At 44.4% G+C, this 23,603-nt stretch overlaps 1 protein-coding gene across 29 annotated transcripts in view; it reads left to right on the forward strand.

Moving 5' to 3' along the window:
* Positions 1–23,603, forward strand: part of DLG2 (discs large MAGUK scaffold protein 2) — a 902,142-nt gene that overhangs the window by 463,160 nt on the left and 415,379 nt on the right. For 20 of the 29 annotated variants that reach the window (XM_083736268.1, XM_083736240.1, XM_083736269.1 and 17 more), the window contains one exon: positions 12,837–12,998. The exons of 5 other annotated variants lie outside the window; for them this stretch is intronic. In XM_083736268.1, coding sequence (XP_083592394.1) covers positions 12,837–12,998 — 162 coding nt within the window. The remainder of the gene's footprint in view (positions 1–12,836; positions 12,999–23,603) is intronic. 4 more of the 29 variants (XM_083736251.1, XM_083736249.1, XM_083736247.1 and 1 more) reach the window with 1 other exon arrangement.

The raw sequence follows: 23,603 nt of genomic DNA on the forward strand, positions 1-23,603 counted from the left end.
TACACTTCACCCCATGTCCTCAACTTATCCCTCACAGCTCATTCTGAGCCCCTCTCCTCACAGTTTACCCCAGGCATAGGCAACCTTGGCCCTCCAGATGTTTTGGGATTACAATTCCCATCATCCCTGACCACTGGTCCTGTTAGCTAGGAATCATGGGAGTTGTAGTCCCAAAACATCTGGAGGGTTGAGGTTGCCTTTGCCTGGCTTGCCCCAACCCCTTTAAAGGGGAGGGGAGGCACTTCACAGAACAGCTTGCTAAACTGCTGTCTGAAGCACCTCATTAATATCACTAGACGGGGAGTTCCAAAGTAGAAGTGCTGCCGCGCTAAAGGAATGGTGCTTTACAATAGCAGAACACACATTGCATGGCACTTACAGAAGTGCCAGTTCTGCAGGTCAAAGCAGTCACATCAATGTGTATCGGGTAAGGCGGATCTATACAACCATATTCTGAATCTCCCCAGCCCAACCTTCCTCACCCTGCACATTGAAACCTAAAGTCAACCACATGAAGAAAAACAACAACCTCAGAAATGATTTTGGAGTTCACCACAGGGCCCAAATCACAGCTGGAGAGCAACACTGGGAGAGGTCTCTGGCCTCATGTTTTTCTTGTGGTTGTCCCAGGGAGAACTACTTCACCACTTGTAAAATAGGATCATGGACCATTGATCTTATCCAGTAGAATTTGCCTATCAACTTTTTCAACAAACAACTCTATGGAAGAGGGAGGCCAAGAGATGAGATGGGGTCGGGCAAATTTCACAAATGGATTAGATTTGCACCAACCAATGCCTTGTCCAGATTATTGATCCAGGTTAGCTTTGTCCTACAAATCATAGTTCTGGTGGAAAGACCAGCGAGGCGCACCTGGCATGAGGCTGGATTTTAAAATTTTATTTTTGTGTGCATTGTCTGAAGAGGAACCTGATTTATCTCTGAGCAAAACCTTTGCGGCTCCGCTTTTCCAAGAAATCCAGTGGCACAGTGCTGATGGTCTTGGCATGACAGCAGCCAGCCCCATTCTAATTATCTCAGCGGCATAATGTGTGCTGATTACCTATGTGTGGCAATTATATAAAATTGTTAACATTCCTCCATTGAGTCTCTGAATCCATGCAAAGAATTCATGCAGATTAGAGCCCTCTCTGAAGTGGAAGTGGGAGCGGAACCTAGTCAGTTCCAAGCTTTTTTTTTTTAAAAAAAAAGATGTTTTAAAGAACTGTGAATTCATCTCTCTGTTGTTTCACTTTAAGACTAGAATTCATATGCAAATGTGGTCTGTTAAGCTCCTGCCTGATACCTGAATGCTTCTCCACTCCTGTCTTTGCAGGATAAATGGTGCATAGTTCCTCAGAAATTTCCAGGTTGTATGCTGCTGCTCCCCCCTACTCCCCCCCCAAGAGCTAATAAACTACCGTATTTTTCACTCTATAAGACACACTTTTCCCCTCCTAGAAAGTAAGGGGAAATTTGTGTGCGTCTTATGGAGCGAATCCAGGCAGGAGGCCTTTAAAGAGCCACGTGAAGCATGGGGGCTTTTCCCCAAGGAGCGAAAAGGGCTGCCCTTCTCCCTCCTAGGGGAAAAGCCCCCAAGAGCCGCACACATGGTCCACACACTCTTTAAAGGGAGTGCGGCTCTTGGGGGAGCCTTCCTCCCGCTGTCTGGGAGAGGCTGCGTGTGGCTATCCCATAAGCCAGCTGTGCTGTGATCCCGCTTGCTGTCCTGGCTTTTGGCTTAGCCATGCGCAGCCTCTTCTGGCAGGGAAAGCCTTCATCCTGCTGCCCGGGAGAGGCTATGCGTGGCTATCCCATAAGCCAGAACAGCAAGAGGCTATATCAGAAGCCAGATCCCTCTGGCTTCTGGGATTCAGAATATTTTTTTTCTTGTTTTCCTCCTCCAAAAACTAGGTGCGTCTTATGGTCTGGTGCGTCTTATAGAGCGAAAAATATGGTAAACTAGGGGCAGGAAACCTGCAGCCATCCAGATGTGTTTAGACTCCAACTCCCATCAGCTCCAGTCATGGCTGATGATAACACATGATGGGAACTGTGGTCCAGCAAATACTGAGCAAGCTACAGGTTCCCTGCCCCTGTGCTGGGCCACTAATCCCAAACTGATCGACCCAGGAGCTTTTCTAAAATTCTGCGAAGATAATCAGGGCTGGCCTTCCCATTGGGTGGAGTAGCACCCAGAGACTGTAGGTGCTGGGGAGCCAGGAGCAGCAGCAGCAAGGTGCGAGTTAGAGGGCAGAGCTGGGTGTGCTGTGCTGACCTCTGCACCCTAAGCTAGCCTGATGCCCTCAGGTGCGGGTGATGTCCTCTTACTGATGTTGTAGTGAAAGTCCTGGGAAAGAGTGGGGAAGCGCCATCTTTTCCGTCACCTCGGGTTGGAAATGTTCTGGGCCCAGCCTTAAAGATAAGTCTGGTTTGCTGTGTCACACACAGAGAGACATTATTTATTACAGCCCAAAGACCTACAAAAACAGTTTGGAAAGCAAAATACAGCAGGAATACAGGGAACACATTCCAAGGCAGTCGCTACGTTTTGTCCAGAGCATGTTGATTTCTAATTCTTATTACCCCCAAGAGAAATTTTGCCACGACCAAGGTAATATCGTAGAACAGATCTGCTAAACAGCTGACCTTCCATGCAGGAATGTTGTTCCTGCTCTTACAGCAGGGGCAGGTTTGCCCTCCTTCCCTCTCCCCTCTTCTTCAAAGTTGACTTGGGAGTTTGCTCCCAGGTTTGTGACGGCCACTGCTGGAAGGGTTTGAGCTCTTCTTTATAAGCCTGCTGCTAGACCAACCCCCTGTGATGCAGTAATCTCAATGAAAATATCTAACTCTTTTTAAAAACCTCCAAGGAAGGAGAGCCACCACCTTCTGAGGGAGCCTGTTTCACTGTTAAACAGCTCTTACCATCAGAAAGTTCTTCAGTGTTTAGGAGGAACCTCATTTATTGTAACTTCAGTCCATTGGTTCAAGTCCAACCCTCCACAGCAGGAGAAAAAAAGCTTGTTCCATCCTTGGGGTATTTGAAGGTGTCTATCATATTTCCTCTCAACCTCATCTTTTCCAGCCAAAACATATCCAACTCCCTCAACCCTTCCTCATAAGGCTTGGCTTCCAGACCCTCAACCATCTTGGTTGCCCTCCTCTGCACACGTTCCACACTGAAATCAAGATACAGTGGTACCTCTGGTTACATACGCTTCAGGTTACATACGCTTCAGGTTACAGACTTCGCTAACCCAGAAATAGTGCTTCAGGTTAAGAACTTTGCTTCAGGATGAGAACAGAAATCATGCTCTGGCGGCGCGGCAGCAGCAGGAGGCCCATTAGCTAAAGAGGTGCTTCAGGTTAAGAACAGTTTAAGGTTAAGAATGGACCTCCAGAACGAATTAAGTTCTTAACCCGAGGTACCACTGTATACTATATCCGCATTCCCCTGATACACCAAGCTTATATAATTTCCTCTGCAGGAAATCCCATTCCCAGGGGTCTGGAAGGATGCTTCCCAGCCAGCTAAGATCCTCACCAGACTTTATGAATTTGGTTAATTTGGTTTGCAGTTCCTCCAAGTTGTTATATTAACAAATATAACCTTTATCCTAATGCTTTGTCCTCATGAATCTTCCTTTGTGAGTGTGGGGGCAAAGGGGCTTTTCATCATATCTTTATGAAATATATAATATAACTTAGCTCTTTGCTGCTAGCAGAATAACAGTAACGATAATAACATTTTATATTTATATATGTCCTACGCCTTTTCCTGGAGTGATTTATTATTAAGTTTCACGTTCTGCTATTGAGAACGGCACTATTTTTGCCGAATGAAAATTGCCTCTCTGTGTGTGCCTTTATGATTTTTAGCTTTCTAAAGTTGACACCAGCCCACCCATGTCCTCTTTGGGCCAATTTAATGGTTTGCATGGAACCGGCACAATTATGATTACATCTTTTGCTCTTGGTAGTGCAGTAGGTCTCAAGGGACTGTAGTGTTTTAAAATTGTCAGCTTCAATATCTTCAGAGGTGACAGCCCCTTCTTCGAAACACTCTCTATTTCCATGGGTTACATTCACGGCATAGAAACACACAAGCCCTATAGGCAGGCGTGGGCGGAAACCTCTGGCCTTCTTGATGCTGTTGGACTCAAACTCCCATCAGCCCGAGAGAACATGGCCAATGATCAGGCCAATGATGGGAGTTGTAGTCCAGTAACATCTGGTTGGCCAAAGGTTTTCTTGCCCCTGCCATGAAGTATAGCTTGAACACTTTGTTCCCCAGGACACTTATTTTGTTGAATTCTTTGTGGCAAAGGAATGTTCCAAGCAGCCGCTCATTGTTATATAGGGAAGGGTGAAATTAGAGATGTGCAGCAACCCCTCATTTCACTCTGTATCCGTAGCATTTTAATCTAGTGCAGTCTGGTGGCATGCATATCTGTGGTATGACAAGGTCAAAGCACATAAAGCATTTAAAAATCATATTGTCAGGAAAGCACTGTTTAATGTCTGGACAAGATATAAAGACCTACTTGAAAATAAAACCCCAAGGTGGTTGTCACTGATGGAAGCGAAGGCTCAGAAAAAGCTCAATATGGAGGCCAAATGGCCGAAATATTGGGAAATTTTGGAACAAGAGGGAGATAAATTGAAATTGCAGAGCTTTGAAAAACTAAAAGACAAAGTGTGAGATTCGCTTCATTATTATCAAATAATGGAGGCATACAATTTGGACAAGAAAATTGGCTTCCAGGTGGAAAAATCAAAATTGGAAACAGAACTCTTAGATCCCAAAACTAAGATTCTGTCAAGAATGTATAGTTTGCTGTTGAAATGGAACACTCAGGATGAAATGGTGAAATCCGCTATGATTAAATGGGCACAAGATGTGGGACACAACATTATGCTGGCTGACTGGGAACAGTTATGGACCACTGGTATGAAGTTCACGGCATGTAATGCCTTAAGAGAGAATATTATGAAAATGATATACAGGTGGTACATGACCCCAGTCAAGCTTGCAAAAATATATAATTTGCCTGATAATAAATGCAGCCGCTCATTGTTATATAGGGAAGGGTGAAATTAGAGATGTGCAGCAACCCCTCATTTCACTCTGTATCCGTAGCATTTTAATCTAGCGCAATCTGTTTCAAATCCATTCTGTGTTGTTTTAATTTGATTCATTATCTAGGTACAAATGTTCAACCCAAAGCTCTTTTTCACACCCCCCCCCCCCATTACAATTAAACATAGCTATAACTTTGCATTTTGCATGAAATCTGCAGGCAAAGGTGCCCCGCCAGAGTGGATTAAACCTTCCACACATCCCGTAAATCCTTCCAGTGTGTGTGTGTATGTATGTACAGGGAACCTTTAAAGCTCCTCCCCCCTTAATTAACTCCTTAATTAATTTTCTAGCAGTATTGGATGCAAATTGCAGGCATGACTTCCCGTTCTGAGGGGATGAAGTCTTAACACATTTCAGAAAGATAGACTAGACTAGATAGACCAGGTTGGAAAAACAACAACAAAAACACATTCCCTTGCTAATTTTTTTGTAGGAGATCAGTTTGAAAATCTGTGCGGTTTAAGGAGGTGCCCCAGACAAGAAACCTGTCACAGTTCAGACAAATAGGTCCAGAGACTTTCATTCTGGGTGATTGTACCTTGGTTGTAAACTGGAAAAGTCACCGGTTTTTCTTACTGCTATCCTGCCCCCTGGTGAAGGGGAAAAGAGAGAGGGTTTTTTTATTTGTTTGCTGGGAGGGGGTGTGTTTCGGAAAGAATACTGGGCAACATGCCTTGGATAATCAAAACTATTTTAAAAAAATGATAGGAAAGGAAAAGGCAAGTTGCAACAGTTTTTTTCTTTGTTATGCAGAAGACACAACTTTTGCATATTGCTTACGTGATTAAAAATTGAGAAGTGATATGTTAGATATTGTGTGGATTTTGTATTAAAGAAATTGTATTGCACTGTTAAAAAGAAAAATTGGGCTGTTGTAAAAAGGCGTCTTCTAGGGTTTATTGAAAAAGTTGCCAATACCTTGGTTGTTACACTATATTCTCTTGCTCTTAGAAATATGTATCAATATTCTCCTGTTATGTATTGTCTAGCATTTAAATGGAAGATGCGATGAAAATACGCCTTTCTAGTATTAAGGGTATTTAGCATTAAGACATGGGCTGGATCTAGACATGTCAAAGAAGTGATTCAGTTAAACGTGTTGGAAACTCATACAGGGAAATCCAGTAGCGAAAGACGGGACTCGACAGCGGCACCTGTTGTCAGTGTTATACTGCATATACGACGCATATACAGTCATACCTCGGGTTGAATATGCTTCGTTGAGCGTGTTCGAGTTGCGCTCCGCGGCAACCTGGAAGTAACGGAGCGCATTACTTCCGGGTTTCGCCGCTCGCGCATGTGCAGACGCTCAAAATGGCATCACGCGCAGAAGCAGCGAAAAGCGATGCATGCGCGCAGACCTGCCGTTGCTAGCTATGTTTGCTTCTGGAAGCGAATGGGGCTCTGGAACGGATCCCATTCGCATCCCGAGGTACCACTGTAAAGTGCTTTTTCTTTACCAATCTAGCTGAGTCCCTAGAGTCGTAGAAAACATAACCTAAACTTAGTGTAACATTTAAATCTTTAAATGAAAGTTTCATTTTAGGGGTGTGGGGGGGGGCATGAATTAGCAAACACCACCTCCCCCGTGTTCATTATTAGCAGAAGTCATCCTTATTATGGTTGTGCTAGTATGTTACACTTCCCTCAATGGTTTCGCTGCTATGATTTATATCACTGTTATTCTTAAATGGCAAACTTCTCATTTGAAAAGCAGCACACAGGATCAGATTAATATTTTTTTGAGGGGGGGGGGGAGAGAAGCTAAATGGCAAACAGGATCACAGACCTACCCCACTTTGCTTTGTTCAAAGCTCTTAGCATTTTCTGTATTCAGGAAAAGTTGCTATAATTGCACCCTTTTTTTCTTTTTGAAAGCCTTTGATAAATAGAGAAAAAGCACATCTCTGGAACTTGTAATAACTTTTCCAGCAGAGAAAGAGATTGGATCTGTAGTAAGCAAATTAGGTATCTTTGCAGATAATGGCCCAAATTCATCAGACCGGCAATAGATAAATTACTTTCCCCCCTAATTTATAATGCAATAATGCAAACAGAACAAGTATTTACAACTTGCCCATTTTCAATAAACATGGAAATTCAACAATTATCACAAGGTAGGTAATTATCTCAGGGTTTTAGCCAATGTTGAACTCTTGAAACAACTAGTATGGGGAAAATAAGTCTCTAAAATGTTCATTTTTTTTTGGCTGGTGACCAAATTATCCTCAAAGAAACAAACTCCGTGGCAAAGGTACAAGGTTGTACATGGGCAAAATATCAGAGGAATTTCTAGGGAAGTAAATGATTTTTTATTTGACCAGCAAAACAAAAATAAAAATCAGGGGTTCCAGATTATTGCTAAATTGAATTTGCCTGTAGTTTGGTATGCAGTGTTGCCAGTGCTGTTGTGGGGGGTGGAGAGAAGCTTACGTCTGAATTAAAGGTAAAGCTAAAGGGACCCCTGACCATTAGGTCCAGTCGTGACTGACTCTGGGGTTGCGGCGCTTATCTCGCTTTATTGGCCAAGGGAACTGGCGTACAGCTTCCAGGACATGTGGCCAGCATGACTAAGCCGCTTCTGGTGAACCAGATCAGTGCACGGAAACGCCATTTACCTTCCTGCTGGAGCAGTACCTATTTATCAACTTGCACTTTGACATGCTTTCGAACTGTTAGGTAGGCAGGAGCAGGGACCGAGCAACGGGAGCTCACCACGTCGTGGGGATTCGAACCGCCGACCTTCTGATTGGCAAGTCCTAGGCTCTGTGGTAAAAATATGTACATTGATAGGCAGATAATGCACTCATTCAGGACTTTTAAATTTGTGTTTTGGTTGTGACTTGTGTTGGGGAAGAGAGATATCTCTCTTATCTCCAATGCTGTATCACAAATTGCTTTTGAAAGAACTCCCAGATTTGAAAAGCACTTAAGGAAGGTTAGGGGAAGATGGATGCTGAAATGCCCCTGGAGCACAGGGAACTAATTGTTTCACTGTTGTTTTCTTAACCATGGTAAATGGTTAATTAATACTCATGCTTTTCCTGATTGTGTCTTCTTTTGAGTAATCCGAGAGCAATTTGAATTGCTCTTGAGAATTTCCTGAAATGTGGGATCAATATTTGTTATGAGAATTATAAGGTCTAAGAGATAAAATAAATGTTCATAAATGTACCAGGCAAACACATACATAAGTATATACAGTGGTACCTCGCGTTACAGACACTTCAGGTTGCAGACGCTTCAGGTTACAGACGCTTCAGGTTACAGACTCCGCTAACCCAGAAATAGTACCTCGGGTTAAGAACTTTGCTTCAGGATGAGAAATCGTGTGGCAGCGGGAGGCCCTATTAGCTAAAGTGATGCTTCAGGTTAAGAACAGTTTAAGGGTAATAATGGACCTCCAGAATGAATTAAGTTCTTAACCCGAGGTACCACTGTAAACCATGTGTCTGAAATAGTACAGGAGAACAATCCTGAAGCCATTTTGACTCTCCCAAATTGATCTCAAATATTTATCTGCAAGGAGGAAGGAAATGGGAAAATCTCCCCATTGTCTCTTTGCTCACAAATCCTGTCTTAAGGGTGTATCTGTGTATGAATAAGGTGAGCTTGTGACCTGGATTCAGGAACTGAGTATTTACCATCACAAAAGAATGGCCAGACTGCCCAGGTAATGCAATCAGTGACCATTATCAGGTCTCCTGGCAAACAGGATTTCTGCTGTAGACCGCCTCCTCTGCTCTTGACCACCTCCTTCTGTGATGTATGTATGATGTTTCAGGGGGGTGGTCTTGGGCTACAGGGTGGGCAATTTCAAAAGTCTATATAAGAGCTTGCACCCCAATGTTCTGGGTTCCTCCTCCCTCTTGCATTGGGGTGGAGGGTTTGAGCACCCTGTTGCAACAGTTTAATAAAGATCAGGCTTACTAGCGGCTTTCCTTCTCAGTATTCTCTGGTTGGCCTCTGTTATTTTCTCCTACCAATATAGAACCTACATAAGGGCTCTTAATGTGAACTGCCCTGATTTTAATGTGAACCACCCTAAGACCTTCGGGTATAGGGCGGTATAGAATTATTATTATTATTATTATTATTATTATTATTATTATTATTATCATCATCATCATCATCATCATCATCATCATCATTAATACCCCATAAGGGAAAAGGAGCATTTTTTTCTTATAACATTATTGTTGTTTTTATTTTAAGATGGGACGAAAATACTTGGGACATATCCTGCTACTGTAGGGCTTTGGTAGGGGGCAAAAGTTGAGGTGCCGGTTCTGGAAGGCCCGCAGAACTGATCCAACTTTAATGATGCTAACTTTCAGGGAAATCAATTAGAATCACAGCGGTGCAATCACACTCGATGATTCTAATGTGTTGTTAGAATTCTTTCGGCTGCCTCCAAATATGATTGACTGCTCACATAAAGTGCTTTTATTGAAGAGGCCGCAGCCTTTAAAATACAAACACCCACACCCACAAGCACATACCCATTGAGCTAGTGGAAATAATAATAAAAAGTCAACCCAAGGTTTATTGCAGGCAGGGCTTGTAGTCATTCTACCTTCCTAGCTCACCAGGCTTTTATTTATAGAATCAAATCAGGCCAACCGTAGGAACCCTTCAAGACGATGGTTGTTCTGCCATCTTGTGTTTCGAAGCTTCAACTGCACTGAGGTAGCATGAAAGTGGAAAGTAGGCAGGAGGACACTGCAATATTTGTGCAGCCTTAAAGACACCCTGGGACATTTAATAGAAGAAGAACTTTGCAGATCAGATCAGAGATCCATTCAGACAAGCATCTTGCTGCTAATAGCTGTCAGCCACATGCCTCCCGTGATCAGAAAAGGATGGCAACCGCCCTCTGCCCTGATTCTGGCATTATGCTTGTGAATGTGGTGCTCCATTGAAACTACAGTCATACTTTGGTTCTCGAACGTCTTGGTACTCGTACGTTTTGGCTCCCGAGCGCTGCAAACCTGGAAGTGAGTGTTCTGGCTTGCGAACGTTCTTTGGAACCCGAACAGGCAACATGGCTTCTGCGGCTTCCGATTGGCTGCAGGGGCTTCCTGCAGCCAATCGGAAGCTGTGCCTTGGTTTTCGAATGTTTTCGGAAGTCGAACGGACTTCTGGAATGGATTCCATTCGACAACCAAGGTATGGCTGTAATAGTGTTTTATCATTTGTTTTGTGCTGTTCTAAGATGAGAATCCTGTGTTCACTTACTCTTCAGCTCCTGGTTTTCAGCCAGGAGCTCCGAAATCAGCCATAACATTACAATGAAATTATGAAGCACTTGGCACCTTCCACCTCACAGGCTTTCTCTTTAACTTTCAGTTAACGAGAGCCAGTGTGGTGTAGTGGTTAAGAGCGGTGGACTTGTAATCTGGTGAACCGGGTTCGCTTCCCCGCTCCTCCACATGCAGCTGCTGAGTGACCTTGGGCTAGTCACACTTCTTTGAAGTCTCTCAGCCTCACTCACCTCACAGAGTGTTTGTTGTGGGGGAGGAAGGGAAAGGAGAATGTTAGCCGCTTTGAGACTCCTTCAGGTAGTAATAGAGCGATATATCAATTCCAAACTACTACTATTACTCTTCTTCTTTTTCTTCTTCAGTACCCCAAAAGCGTTCCTCATATGGCTCATCAAACTGCTTAAAAAACAATGACTCTGTTGAATGCAGTTTAATTATTGCAGAACCTCTGCCTGGCATGCAGAAAAGCCCCGGTTTCCATCCACGGCATCTTCAGAAAGGGCTGAGATAGAATCTCACCTGAAATTCCCAGGAGCTTCTGAGCTAGATGGATCAATGGGTCTGGTTTGGAAAAAGGCAGCTCCCTCTCTTCCCACTGAAAGCTAATTCAAGAAATTCATGTTAATATCTTTCGTTTAAAAATCCTGAATTTGCTGGGGGAATTTCCCTATCTGCCTTTCCTGCTTTGTTGACATTGTTTTAAAGAAAACCACAACAGCTCTCAGCCTGCAACTGTACTTCCAAAAGGATCTGAGACAATGCTGCGCCCTGCAGCGTTGATCCTTCCATTTAGCTACCTTAAACAAACACTGAGATTTCTAGATTCAGGTAGGGAGCTGTGTTGGTCTGACACAGCCAAAATAAATTACCCAGAACAAACTTAGTTGGTCTCTAAAGTGCTACTGGACGATTTTTTAATTTTTGTTGTTGTTTCAACTGAGATTTCTCTCTCTGTGTTGTTTTTTTTAAAAAAAGATGGGCACATTTTTATTTTAACAGCTCACAGTGGCACAATCCATACTCCTCCATGAGAGGTAATTGCAGGGGATTTGAAATCATCTGTTATGGGCTGGCAACAACATACAGTGCCTTATTGGTAGTAGGTGCTGATTTGCAATCCAAGTAGGTAGCCGTGTTGGTCAGACGCAGTCGAAATATATGTGTGTGTGTGTGTGTGTGTGTGTGTGTGTGTGTGTGTAGTCCAGTAGCACCTTAGAGAACAACTAAGTATGTTCTTGGTATAAGCTTTCGTGTGCATGCACACTTCTTCAGATACCAGTCGTTCATCATCCACCTGCTCTTTTGTGAAGATGTGAAGCAGTGTGTGTGTGTGTGTGTGTGTGTGTGTGTGTGTTTGTGGAGGGAGGGCTTTTGCCCAACTGCAGTTAACTGGGGAAGAAAGGGCAGGCAGTTCCTAAGTCAGATCTTGCATCACTTGTGAATCGCCAAGCTGAATATATCTCAGCAGCCGTGTGTCATGGCCTGCCAGGAGCTTGACATTCTCCCTGGTTTTTCAGTCCCAATCAGAGACACAAAGCAGAAGATGGTGGAGCCCCAAGTGGTGAGACTGTGTTTCACATGGCAGTAGTGCAGCGATAAGAGACCTAAGTTCAAGAGCTGGGAGATCGGCCTCTGGGGGTCTGCAAGATCAGAAAAGATCTAGGCTTGGTGGAAACCTGTATGGAAGTGTGTGCTTAGCATTTCCATACCCCATATCTCTCCCTTTCACTTCTTGGGAGAACCTCCTGATATTATGCTCAGCAAATGTCCTTCATTTCTTTACAGCTGCTATGACTTAAGGCAGATCATATAGTAAGGCCTTGTTAAACCTTTTAAGAGCTGGTGGAACAGTGTTGTACCAACATGGAGCTCAAAAGGTGCTTTTGGTCCTAACCGCATTTGTCTTCTCCTTAGGAAGGTCACAATTCAGAACGTAAAATTCACAGTAGGGTTGAGGGAGAAATTCAGTTCAATTCACGTTTAAAGGTGACCTTACCTAATCTGCACTTTCTGAAAAGGTGTGGTCAAAAAAGCAGCCGTCCTTCAAAATCCGTACACTTCTGAATTTTGCAATATGTTTCTGTAGCCCCAACACTGCATATACTAGGGTGAGGTGTGGTTTTTTTTAAAAAAAACAAACAACGTACATTGGTGAAAATAACATGCAAAAAACGCATTGTATCAGGGGAAATTGCTTTGTAAAAAATGTGTACTTTAGGCCAAGTCCATGCAAAAATGTGCGTATAAGGAGAAATTTGTGGATTTGTTCTTTTTTAAAAAATAAAAACAAATAGCACGCCAATGTGGAGAACTGAACTGAATTTAAGAAGGCAAAAATGAGAAACTGTCAGAAGCCGAAGCTGGCAGATTCACCCATCCCGATTTCACCGTTCCTTAATATTCTCCCTCCCCCCCCTTTTGCCTCCCAGAAGTATCGATACCAAGATGAGGATGCTCCACAAGACCATACTTTACCTCGCTTAACTCACGAAGTGAGAGGGCCAGAACTAGTTCACGTTTCTGAAAAGAATTTATCGCAGATAGAAAATGTCCATGGATACGTCCTGCAATCGCACATCTCGCCGCTGAAGGTCAGTAACGCTTCTCCATGGCAACCTCTGAGCTTTCCCAATAAAAATAAACAAAATAAAAGACAGAGAGAGTGAGAGAAGTAACTGGATTTTTAAAAGCTCCAGGTGCCTCCTTGTCTTAAGGTGTTTGTTGACGCGCCTTTGTGCAAATCACACCCTCTGGCAACCGTTTAATTCTTGGCCCGTCTGCCGTTGTCGAAAAGTTTAGCGCTGATGTGCAACAGACTTGTTTTGGAGCTGCGACAGAGCTGAGGGAGCTTTCCTGAAGAAGGGAATAATTCCATGTATCAACTTTTAAAGAGTGGATAAGCATAACTGGGAGGCAATTGTTTTTTTGTTTTGTTTTCTGTTTTCACAGTGCTGGCTCAATTCTTGCTTGTCCTTGTTGCAAGATAAATGAAGTATTTATACTGACGGATAATAATCGACTGAGTCCTTTGTTTGGGGGGTAGACACAGACTAGAAGCTGCTCCTAAATTTCTAGGAATCGTGTGAAAGAGAGAATTGTGTTTGTCGCCATCAGGTCATTGTTTACTGAACTGGTTGCTGTTGCCGTGGGTGAAAAGAGGTTTGAAAAAGAGGGATCATAGCATCATAGGATTGTAGCATTGGAAGAGACCCCAATGGACATCTGGTCTAACCCCTGCAATACAGGAATCACATACTCCTTCCTACCCATGGCTATTCACTAAAACAAAATGAAATATATTAAAATTCAAAGGCTTATGACATGAAAAGTCTTACAAACTTCAGATAGTAGAGTGGCTTCTTCAGACAGCAAAAGAATTGCTTTCAGTTCTATCATTAAAGGTTTAAGGTAAAGATAAAGGACCCAGGGATGCAGGTGGCGCTGTGGGTTAAAGCCTCAGCGCCTAGGACTTGCCGATCGAAAGGTCGGCGGTTCGAATCCCTGTGGCGGGGTGCGCTCCCGCTGCTCGGTCCCAGCGCCTGCCAACCTAGCAGTTCGAAAGCACCTCCGGGTGCAAGTAGATAAATAGGGACCGCTTACCAGCGGGAAGGTAAACGGCGTTTCCGTGTGCGGCTCTGGCTCGCCAGAGCAGCGATGTCACGCTGGCCACGTGACCCGGAAGTGTCTCCGGACGGCGCTGGCCCCTGGCCTCTTAAGTGAGATGGGCGCACAACCCCAGAGTCTGTCAAGACTGGCCCGTACGGGCAGGGGTACCTTTACCTTTACCTTTAAAGGACCCCTGGATGGTTAAGTCCAGTCAAAGGCTGCTATGAGGTTGTGGCGCTCATCTCGCTTTCAGGCCGTGGGTGCCGGCGTTTGTCCACAGACAGCTTTCCGGGTCATGTGGCCAGCATGAGTAAACTGCTTCTGGTGTAACGGAACACTGTGACGGAAACCAGAGTGCACAGAAACACCTTTTACCTTCCCGCCACAGTGATACCTATTTATCTACTTGCACTGGCATGCTTTCGAACTGCTAGGTTGGCAGGAGTTGGGACAGAGTGACGGGAGCTCACCCCGTTATGGGTATTTGAACCGCTGACCTTCCGATCAGCAAGCCCAAAAGGCTCAGTGGTTTAGACCACAGCACCACCCGTCCTTTACCTCTATCATTAACTGCAAGGCTGTCTAACATTTGACCCTTCAGATGCTACTGGAGTACAGTTCCCATCACCCCTGATAATTTAACCCAAAGTAAGACACTTTTTCAGCTTAGTGAGGTGCCGTTTGTAAAGCTGAAATGTTTAAATGTCCACAGTGTTTCTTGCAAGGCAGGAGAAAATGAGAAATTGGTTATGCCCCCACCACATCCTACTCTTGGGCTAGTGGTGGCCAGCTGTTGACTCTGGCCCAAGGGTACCACTTAGCAATACAGAGCCTGACCATTTATATCCCACTGTGAAGAAGTCCAGGACATGAACTGAGGATCTCATGCTCTGAGGCTAGCAAGCTACTGTGTGGGTGCCCAGGTCTCAGAGGTTTCTTCAGTCATAGAAGGGAATAGGAGTGTGTAACATCAGTGCATGTGACTGGCAGTGAGCATGGGGCCTGTGGATTGGCCAGGCCATAGCGATGCATCAGCACTGTCAATTTTGATGTGCGGGATCAACCCTCGCAACCACATTCTGAAGGAGAGACCAAAAAATGCAGGCAACTGTGTTGACGCATTATTATGCGTGCATCTGCAGGCACACAAAATACAGAATACAATGCCTTATGAATTAGGATCAGTCTTCCAGCAGTTCTGTGTAGAGTTTCCTGGAAGTTAGCTACATTGAACTCAGTGGTACTTACTTCTGCCTACACTGGCTCAAAATAAAACACAGTGAGCATTAACAATCAACCATCTGAAATGCAACTTTTAGATTTTCATTAGAAATGCAGGTCACACTGCAAACATGTGTTATCATTGAAATTGCTGGTGTGAAGTAGGAACCCCATCAAAGAAAAGGAAAGAAGTATCTGCTTTCTGATTATTTGCCTGTATCTATCTCACAAACTAACTTTAAAAGCCTCTTCATCTCATTCATTTGCCAGAGCTAAAAGGGTAGGACATTGCTGCTCCAGCAGAGCTGAGCTCCATTTTCCTGTTATACCCTCCAACACACCACTGGCAGGCCTGTCCTGCTGCCAGTGGCGTAGCATGGGTTGTCAGCACCCGGGGCAAGGCAAGTAATTTGCACCCCCTAACACGTGGATTTGTGCCCCTTAACCTGTGGATTTGTGCCCCCTAACCCTAACCCCCAGATGTTGCGCCCAGTGCGGCCGCCCCCCCTGCACCCCCACCCTACGCCACTGCCTGCTGCCCTTGTCCACTATTGTGCTCAAGTTGAAGTCGCTGTTTCCCTTCCAGCAATGAAAAACAGGGAGTCTTTTGCTGGAAAGTGCCTATCCTGGGTCTAGATTTGCGTTTGACTTCTTACCATTTCAGCTTGGCCCTGGTACACTGTCATTTATCGGATTACTCTTAGGAAACAGTAGCTTTTAGGCTTTTTGGATAGAGTTGGCATACAAAAGGGTGCTTTCAGTGGGAGCCAGAGCAAACTACTGATGGAGACATCCCACCTCTTCATAAATTAGTCATCTGTATCTTCCACATGCCTAAAGCATAGCCTTAGCTTTACTGCCTCTGCATTGTATATACGATGCCAATTCAAATTGCAGAGATTAGGCTAATAAGTATTGACTCTGCATTGTAATGTGAAAGGAAAAGCTATTATTCCAGAAATCACCTTCTGTGTCCTTCCAATGGTCTGCCGCTAGATGGTGCAGTTAGCTGGTGATCTCTTTGGTCCAGGGATTGCGATCAGTAGGTCTTCTGTTAGCCGAAATCTGAACCTGGGAGTCTAAGTGACTTGACTGAAGGCGGGCGGGGAAACAAATAGAGGTTCGCTGGGAAATTCTTCACTGACTGCGACTCAGTGGCACTGCTTTAAGGACCACTAGGCATTTTCACTTTTAAACAAGCCGGGGATTGCATGGACGAAGCGTCATCTAAAGCAACATATCAAGATGACTTTTGTTTTAAGCATCTTCTGCTTGAGAGAAGCTTCTGGATAATTTTGATGGTAACAGAAACCTCTGATAAGATGACCCAAATGTTTCTGGTTACAGTTGACTTAGAATCAGCTGCATAGAATTGTAGAGTTGGAAGCGACCACAAATGCCATCTAGTCCAAACCGCTGCAGTGCAGGAAACTTTTGCCCAATGTTAGGCTTGGACTTGGGATAGGAAACTCTGGTAAAGGTAAAGGGACCTCTGACCATTAGGTCCAGTCGTGACCGGCTCTGGTGTTGCGGCGCTCATCTCGCTTTATTGGCCAAGGGAGCTGGCGTTCTTCCACAGACAGCTTCCAGGTCATGTGGCCAGCATGACTAAGCCGCTTCTGGCAAACCAGAGCAGTGCACAGAAATGCCATTTACCTTCCCGCCAGAGCGGTACCTATTTATCTACTTGCACTTTGACGTGCTTTCAAACTGCTAGGTTGGCAGGAGCAGGGACCGAGCAACAGGAGCTCACCCCATCGCGGGGATTTGAACCGCCGACCTTCTGATCGGTATGTCCTAGGCTAAGTTGCTGGACTACAATTCCCGTCTTCATCCCTGACCATGTTGGCTGGAGCTGATGGAAATACAACATCTGGAGAGCTATAGATTCCCAGCACTGGGACAGGAACTAAGAGAGGGCTTTTGGGGAGTCATGAAGGTGGAAAGATAATGTGTGCTTTATTCTTTTAAAAAAAGAAAGAAAAGAAGACCATTTTTTTTCAAGGTGTTCTTTTCAGCTTCCTAGCTGCATCTGCAATTCAGATGTGCCGGTTTATTAGGCCCTCTCATCCCTCTCTGCCTCTGATTGAAGCACCGTCAAATGCAGTTCCTCCAGGGAATATAACTAATCAGCGTTTCTGAAACAAGAGCAAAATGTGCATTTGCTAAAACGAGACTTCGGGATTTGTAATTACGCTGCTTTTTTGTTTTCGTTTTGCTTCCTGCAACTGTGATAGCTTAGAACATTTTGAGAAGCTCTGTGTGCTCGGCTTCTGTGCCAGAAGAGCCAACTCCAGCTTTTGTCAGGTCCCCCCACTGCTGCCTTGGTTCCACTCCTTGTCCTCTTGGATCAGGAATAGGGGGAACGCTCCACAAAATCTCCAGGAGCTGCTGAACTGCAGTTCCCATTAGTCCCAGCCAGCAGTGCCAATGTTCAGGGATGATGGGGGGTTTATTTGACTCATGTTTGAATGTGGAGCTCTTCTTCCCTTGATGGTGCATAAACATGTTTGGTGTCTTATTTTTATTATTATTTACTTATCTAGATTACTTTTATTCTGCTTCATGGTCCTGAGAGGATCTCAAACCGGTCCATAAAGATAATAATAATAATAATAATAATAATAATAATAATAATAATAATATATTGAACCTCTATCCCAGCCTTTTTTCTCCAATAGTTTAAGGTGACATACATGGTTCTATAATAATAATAATAATAATAATAATAATAATAATAGGGACACAGGTGGCACTGTGGTCTAAACCACTGAGCCTAGGGCTTGTCGATCAGAAGGTCGGCGGTTCGAATCCCTGTGACGGGGTGAGCTTCTGTTGTTCGGTCCCAGCTCCTGCCAAGCTAGCAGTTCGAAAGCACGTCAAAGTGCAATTAGATAAATAGGTACCGCTCCAGTGGGAAGGTAAACAGTGTTTCTATGCGCTGCTCTGGTTCACCAGAAGCGGCTTAGTCATGCTGGCCACATGACCCGGAAGCTGTCTGCAGACAAATGCCAGCTCCCTCGGCCTGTAGAGTGAGATGAGCGCTGCAACCCCAGAGTCATCCACAACCGGACCTAACGGTCAGGGGTACCTTTACCTTTAATAATAATAATAATATACCCCACCCATCTGACTGTGTTGCCCCAGCCATTCTAGGTGGCTTCCAGCATAATAAAAGCACAGCAAAACATCACACATTAAAAACTTCACGATACAGGTCTGCCTTTAGAAAGTTGAATAGTTATTTATCTGTTTGAAATCAGATGGGAGGGTGTTCCGCAGGGTGGACACCACTACTAAGAAAGCCCTCTGTCTGGTTCCCTGTAGCATCATTTCTTGCAGTGAGGAAACCACCAGAAGGCCCTTGGAGTTGGACCTCAGCGTCCAGGCTGAACGATGGGGGGTGGAGATGTTCCTTCAGGTATACAGGGCCAAGGCCGTATAGGGCTTTAAAGGTCAACACCAACACTTTGAATTGTGGTCAGAAACATACTGGGAGCCAATATAAGTCTTTCAAGGCCGGTGTTATGTGGTCTTGGTGGCTGCCCCCAGTCACCAGTCTAGATGCCACATTCTGGTTTAGTTGTAGTTTCCGGGTCACCTTCAAAGGTAGCCCCACGTAGAGCGCATTGCAGTAATCCGAGCAAGAGTTAACAAGAGCATGCACCACTCTGGCGAGACAGTCCGTGGGCAGGTAGGGTCTCAGTCTGCTTACCAGACGGAGCTGGTAGACAGCTGCCCTGGATACAGAATTGACCTGCGCCTCTATGGACAGCTGTGAGTCCAAAATGACTCCCAGGCTGCTGCCTGGTCCTTCAGTTATAAGGCAGCATACTATTTTCCTAACACCTCGCTTATTGTTATTATTATTTTTACTAGATAGGAGCATAGGAATCTGCCTTATATTAGGTCAGACCATTGGTCCGTGTAGCCTTGTACTGTCTACACTGACTGGAAGTGGATCTCCAGTGCCTCAAGCAGGATGTCATTTCCAACCCTACCGGGAGCTGCTGGGAATTGAACTTTTGGGACCTTCTGAGCGCAAAGGATGCTCTGTAGCAGTGAGTCACAGCCCTGCCACAGGTACAGAGGCCGGTGTGGTTAGCATCACAGAGCAAGCCTTCAAGTGGGCTTTAACCTGGCTGGGTTGGATGTAGCGGCAACACTCAAGCCATCACCCCCATGGCTCTTTTGATCTTATTTCAGAACACTGAGGATAGAATGAATTGTCCCCAAATTTCCCAGAACTGTTTGTTCTCTTCCCAGATGAAGATCTGATGAGACATGTTATTACCTGAAAGGGCCTAGCAAATGATATTCCCAGCCTGAGTATACTTCCTTGAAGATTAAAGGGTGGGTTGGGCAGAAACAACAACAACTCTTTTTATTCCTCTTTCCAGAAAATTTAACAACAGATGATGGGTGGGTAGCTGGCTGTCAAATGCTTCTTTGATGCTGCCCGTCACAAGCAGTTGCTTATTTTTATTTTTATTTTCTGGAGCAAAAGAAAGCGCATTCCTGTGGTTTGCTTTGAATTGCTGACCCCCTCCTCACCCAATTAAATTGTTGCCTGACGAACAATTTGATTAGATCTCTTACACCTGTCAAATGCCAAAATGATGAACAAATATGTCGTGTGCACATCTGCTTCAATTGGACTAATAGCCATCATCTGTGGGCTTCGAGGTAACAATCAAATGCATTAAAACTGAGTTACAGTTTGAGGTTAGCAGGACAGCTGTGATAGGAAATTGCAACAGTGTGTTGACAGTCTTTGCATTTAACTAGCATGGTTCAGGTGTACAGTGTGCCATCTTTTTTGGGGTCTAGGGATCCAAGAGGAGAGTAGGGACACATGTTTGGTTGAAGAGCAAGTGCTTCAGAGTTTGCCTGGTTCCATTCGGGGTCAAATCCAAATTCCAATTGCGAAAAACAAAGCTTTGTTCCTCCCCTATTCACTATTACAGGAAAATTTAAAATGGCTATACCTCTCCTTGCTTTTGACAGAAGTGGGTAAAATTTGTGGGCATAACTGTCCCTTCTGTGTGAATAAAGCCTTCCAGACAAATAGGCCAGGGTTTTTTTGTGAGGATACTTAAAATAAGAAGGTTATAACTATCATATTTTTTTTGCAGAATTGGGTGAATTTTTCAGGCATAGTAGCCTCTTCAGATGGGATTTGTGGGAAATCTGTTTGTATGAAAGTGGCATGCACGAGAGAGGTGCCCCTAGGTAAGAAATGTGCCCAACTCAGAATGGATGCAGGCGGTTTTGTGATCAGTACCTTTAAAGTTTATTTTAGGTGGTACACTAAAAAACATTTGCTTCCCTCCCTGAGGCATACATTGTAGAGGTGCCCCTAGAAAAGCAAATGGTAAAGTTTCAGAAGGATAGGTGCAGGGGCTAGGGAGTAAAGATGATTTTTTTAAAAAAAAACCACAACAGGTTCAGGCCTGTTTTCTACGCAACCAGGAGCAGAAAAAACACAGAAATGAAATGCAAAGCTGAATTGACAGGAATTGATGTATGGACATTTAGCAGAGGCAGGACTTGAACATGTAGTACTTTTCAAGCAAGCACCACAAACAGAACTAGCAAAGAGAACGGAACACACAAGAACAAGGAGATATATTACTCCTTCCCTCCAAAGCACTGTAATTGGAGAGTCCTGTCAAATACTATTTTCCTCTGATTGGAAGCTAGGCTTGTTAGTCACAAAAGTTCTCCCCCTTCCCCTGTTTCCCCACTCTGGCATTTTCATTACATGCCAAGCTTGGGGGGAAATGTTTGAGTTTTGGCAGACACACTGTCTGTAGTGTTTTTTCAATGTCCAACTATCCAAGGCACCCATAAGCATTCATAAGATCCCAACCACCAGCCCGCAGATGGTCCAGGAATCGCCGTGTGGATCGCTAGTGCCTGCTTTCTTTCCCCCTCCCTCACATGGTGGCGGTGGCGCCTCCTCCCTCCCTCCTCCTGGCTTCTCCCTGCCCTGCCTAGAGGAGGAAGGGGGCTGGGCTTTGTTGCTGCCAGCCCCTCTCTGGAGCCCTTTCGTGTGCCGCTCGTTGTCCTGCCTCTGCCAGCCCCTGCCGCTCGCAAGACTCAGGAGCCGCAGCTGGCTGAGTGCCCCTCTTGAGCGGCTGCCATTTAAAGCAGCCCCTCTCCTGAGTCCTTTCACACGCCGCTCATCACCCCTCCGCCGCCGTTCGTTTTTTTCCTTCTTCAAAATATAGTCCGCCCCCTCCCACAAGGTCTGAGGGATAGTGGACCAGCCCCCTGCTGAAAAGGTTTGAGGACCCCTGATCTAGAAGAATATTTTGTTGGAGGCGGTTAAGTAAATGGTGATAAGGAAGCTAGTTTGGGTAGTGGGAAGAGGGGAATATGTAAATGTAGGGGTACATCTCCTTTACCATTACATTTTCCAGAGGAAAGGGAAGCAGAGGGCTTACAGCTTAGGGGTTGAGAAGTCCCCAGGGTCAGTCCCTGTCATCTTGTTAAAGGATCTCTGGTTTCAGGGCCAGAGAATTTCTTTCCTTAAGATATTGGAAAACCACTGCCGGCCATGATAGACAGTTACTGATGTACTGTTTGTTACTCTGTTATGTCTTTTACATTTTTATATTGTAAGCTTCCCTGTGATCCTTGTATGAAGGATGGTATAGAAATAGAAATAAATAATAATAATAATAATAATAATAATAATAATAATAATAATACAGGGGGGCAGTGTTATTGAGGAACAGTATGACTTGCTATGCAGTTTCAGATATGGGTCTTTGCTTTATGCCCAAGTTTTCTGCAGACACTGGCAGCAGGCCTCCACTTTCTTAACCATGGGCCTGTGAATTGAAAGCCTATTCTTTTAAAAGTGAAAGTGGAGGTTATTGGGCTTCTGGAAATGCTAATCACCAGGCTGGTAGCTTGCTCCAGTCCACAGTCCCTGGTGCAATGGCGGCTATGCAAATCTCTTAAATCCTTTGGTTATGAGGGATTTGGGTCTAAGGATGTTGCGGTGGCTTAGTGGATTGAAATTCCGTGTTTTGCAGAAAGCAATGATGTGCCAAGGACAGATAGCTGTGGATGAATGGGAATGGGAAAGCCTAGAATGCCGTCGCAGTCCCTAACACACCAGCGTGATGTACATCTGCTTTCAGTCTTCAACATCTTCCAGGCACAAAAAAAACCCCTAGACAATTAAAAAACTTGGTAATTGACTTTGTGAAATGTTTTAGAGCTTGACGATAAATCTGATGCTAGGTGCGGAAGGTGGAGGACGGTAATGGTGTTGTCAACACGTTTCCACTTCAAAGTGGACACTTGTTTATGCTGAAAATCACGCCTTTGATCAATAGGTAATTAGATTAGGAGAAGGGAGCAAAACTGTTTAGTGATTAAGAAGCCGTGCGTGTGTGTGTGTACGTATGAGACTGATTGAGTTTTTACAGGAATTGCTGGCCCAGATGATGCGAGATCTTCTGATTTGATGCTAATATTTCACTCTCCAATCTTTGCATAGTTCTTTGCTATTCATACTTGGCTTTTGTAGTTTCATGCTATGGGATGGATATAGGTTTGTTGTGGGTCCTACTGGTAAACCAGCAAGATCTCACCTCCTTCTTCCCCGCTTCCTTCAAGAGAACATTATTTGCTCATTTCCACTTTTATCCACCCTGCTTGCCAGTGCATAGAAGTATGTTCACAAAAGTATGTTCAACAGGGAAAAGTCATTTGCACGTAAAGGCCCATGCACAAAGGCCTCCTTGATCTATAAAACACATGGACACCAATATTTTAGGTTAATGGGCTAATAAAGGCCACAACTTTATTGGTTACAGAATGTGAGTGGTATTGGCTTTAGGCATTGGACCTGACCGACTATATCTGACTCCTGCCTGCCATGCAGGAAGTCTAAAAAGGGTTAATCACCAACAGGGGGAGCCCTGTTGATGTACATCAACTTGGAGCTCCCTCTAGGGTCACCGTAAGGTCATGCCATGGCCCTAGCCTCCACCCAGGCTTTGGACAGGAACCATGAACCCAGGATCCCTTTATGGAATACTCTTCAAGGGGAGGGGTAGGTGATGGCCACAACCTCCCTCCATAAACCAAGCTTTTCCAATGCCTAACTGCCAAACCTTACAAAAAATTTTTTTAAATTTATTTATTCATTTTTTTAATACAAACAACAACCGCAAAAGACACATACAACAAAAACCATAATAACACTAATAACACAATTTGACAATTCAGATTTGAATACACTGATATGACGATACCTTTTTAACCCACCACTTTCTCCTCCCCCTACTTCCCACCACTATCCACCTTATCACTTAAATATTCCTTCCAGATTCCTTCATATTTATCCA

This window comes from Podarcis gaigeae (assembly GCF_964106915.1).
Source record: "Podarcis gaigeae genome assembly, chromosome: 4".
Taxonomy (NCBI): domain Eukaryota; kingdom Metazoa; phylum Chordata; class Lepidosauria; order Squamata; family Lacertidae; genus Podarcis; species Podarcis gaigeae.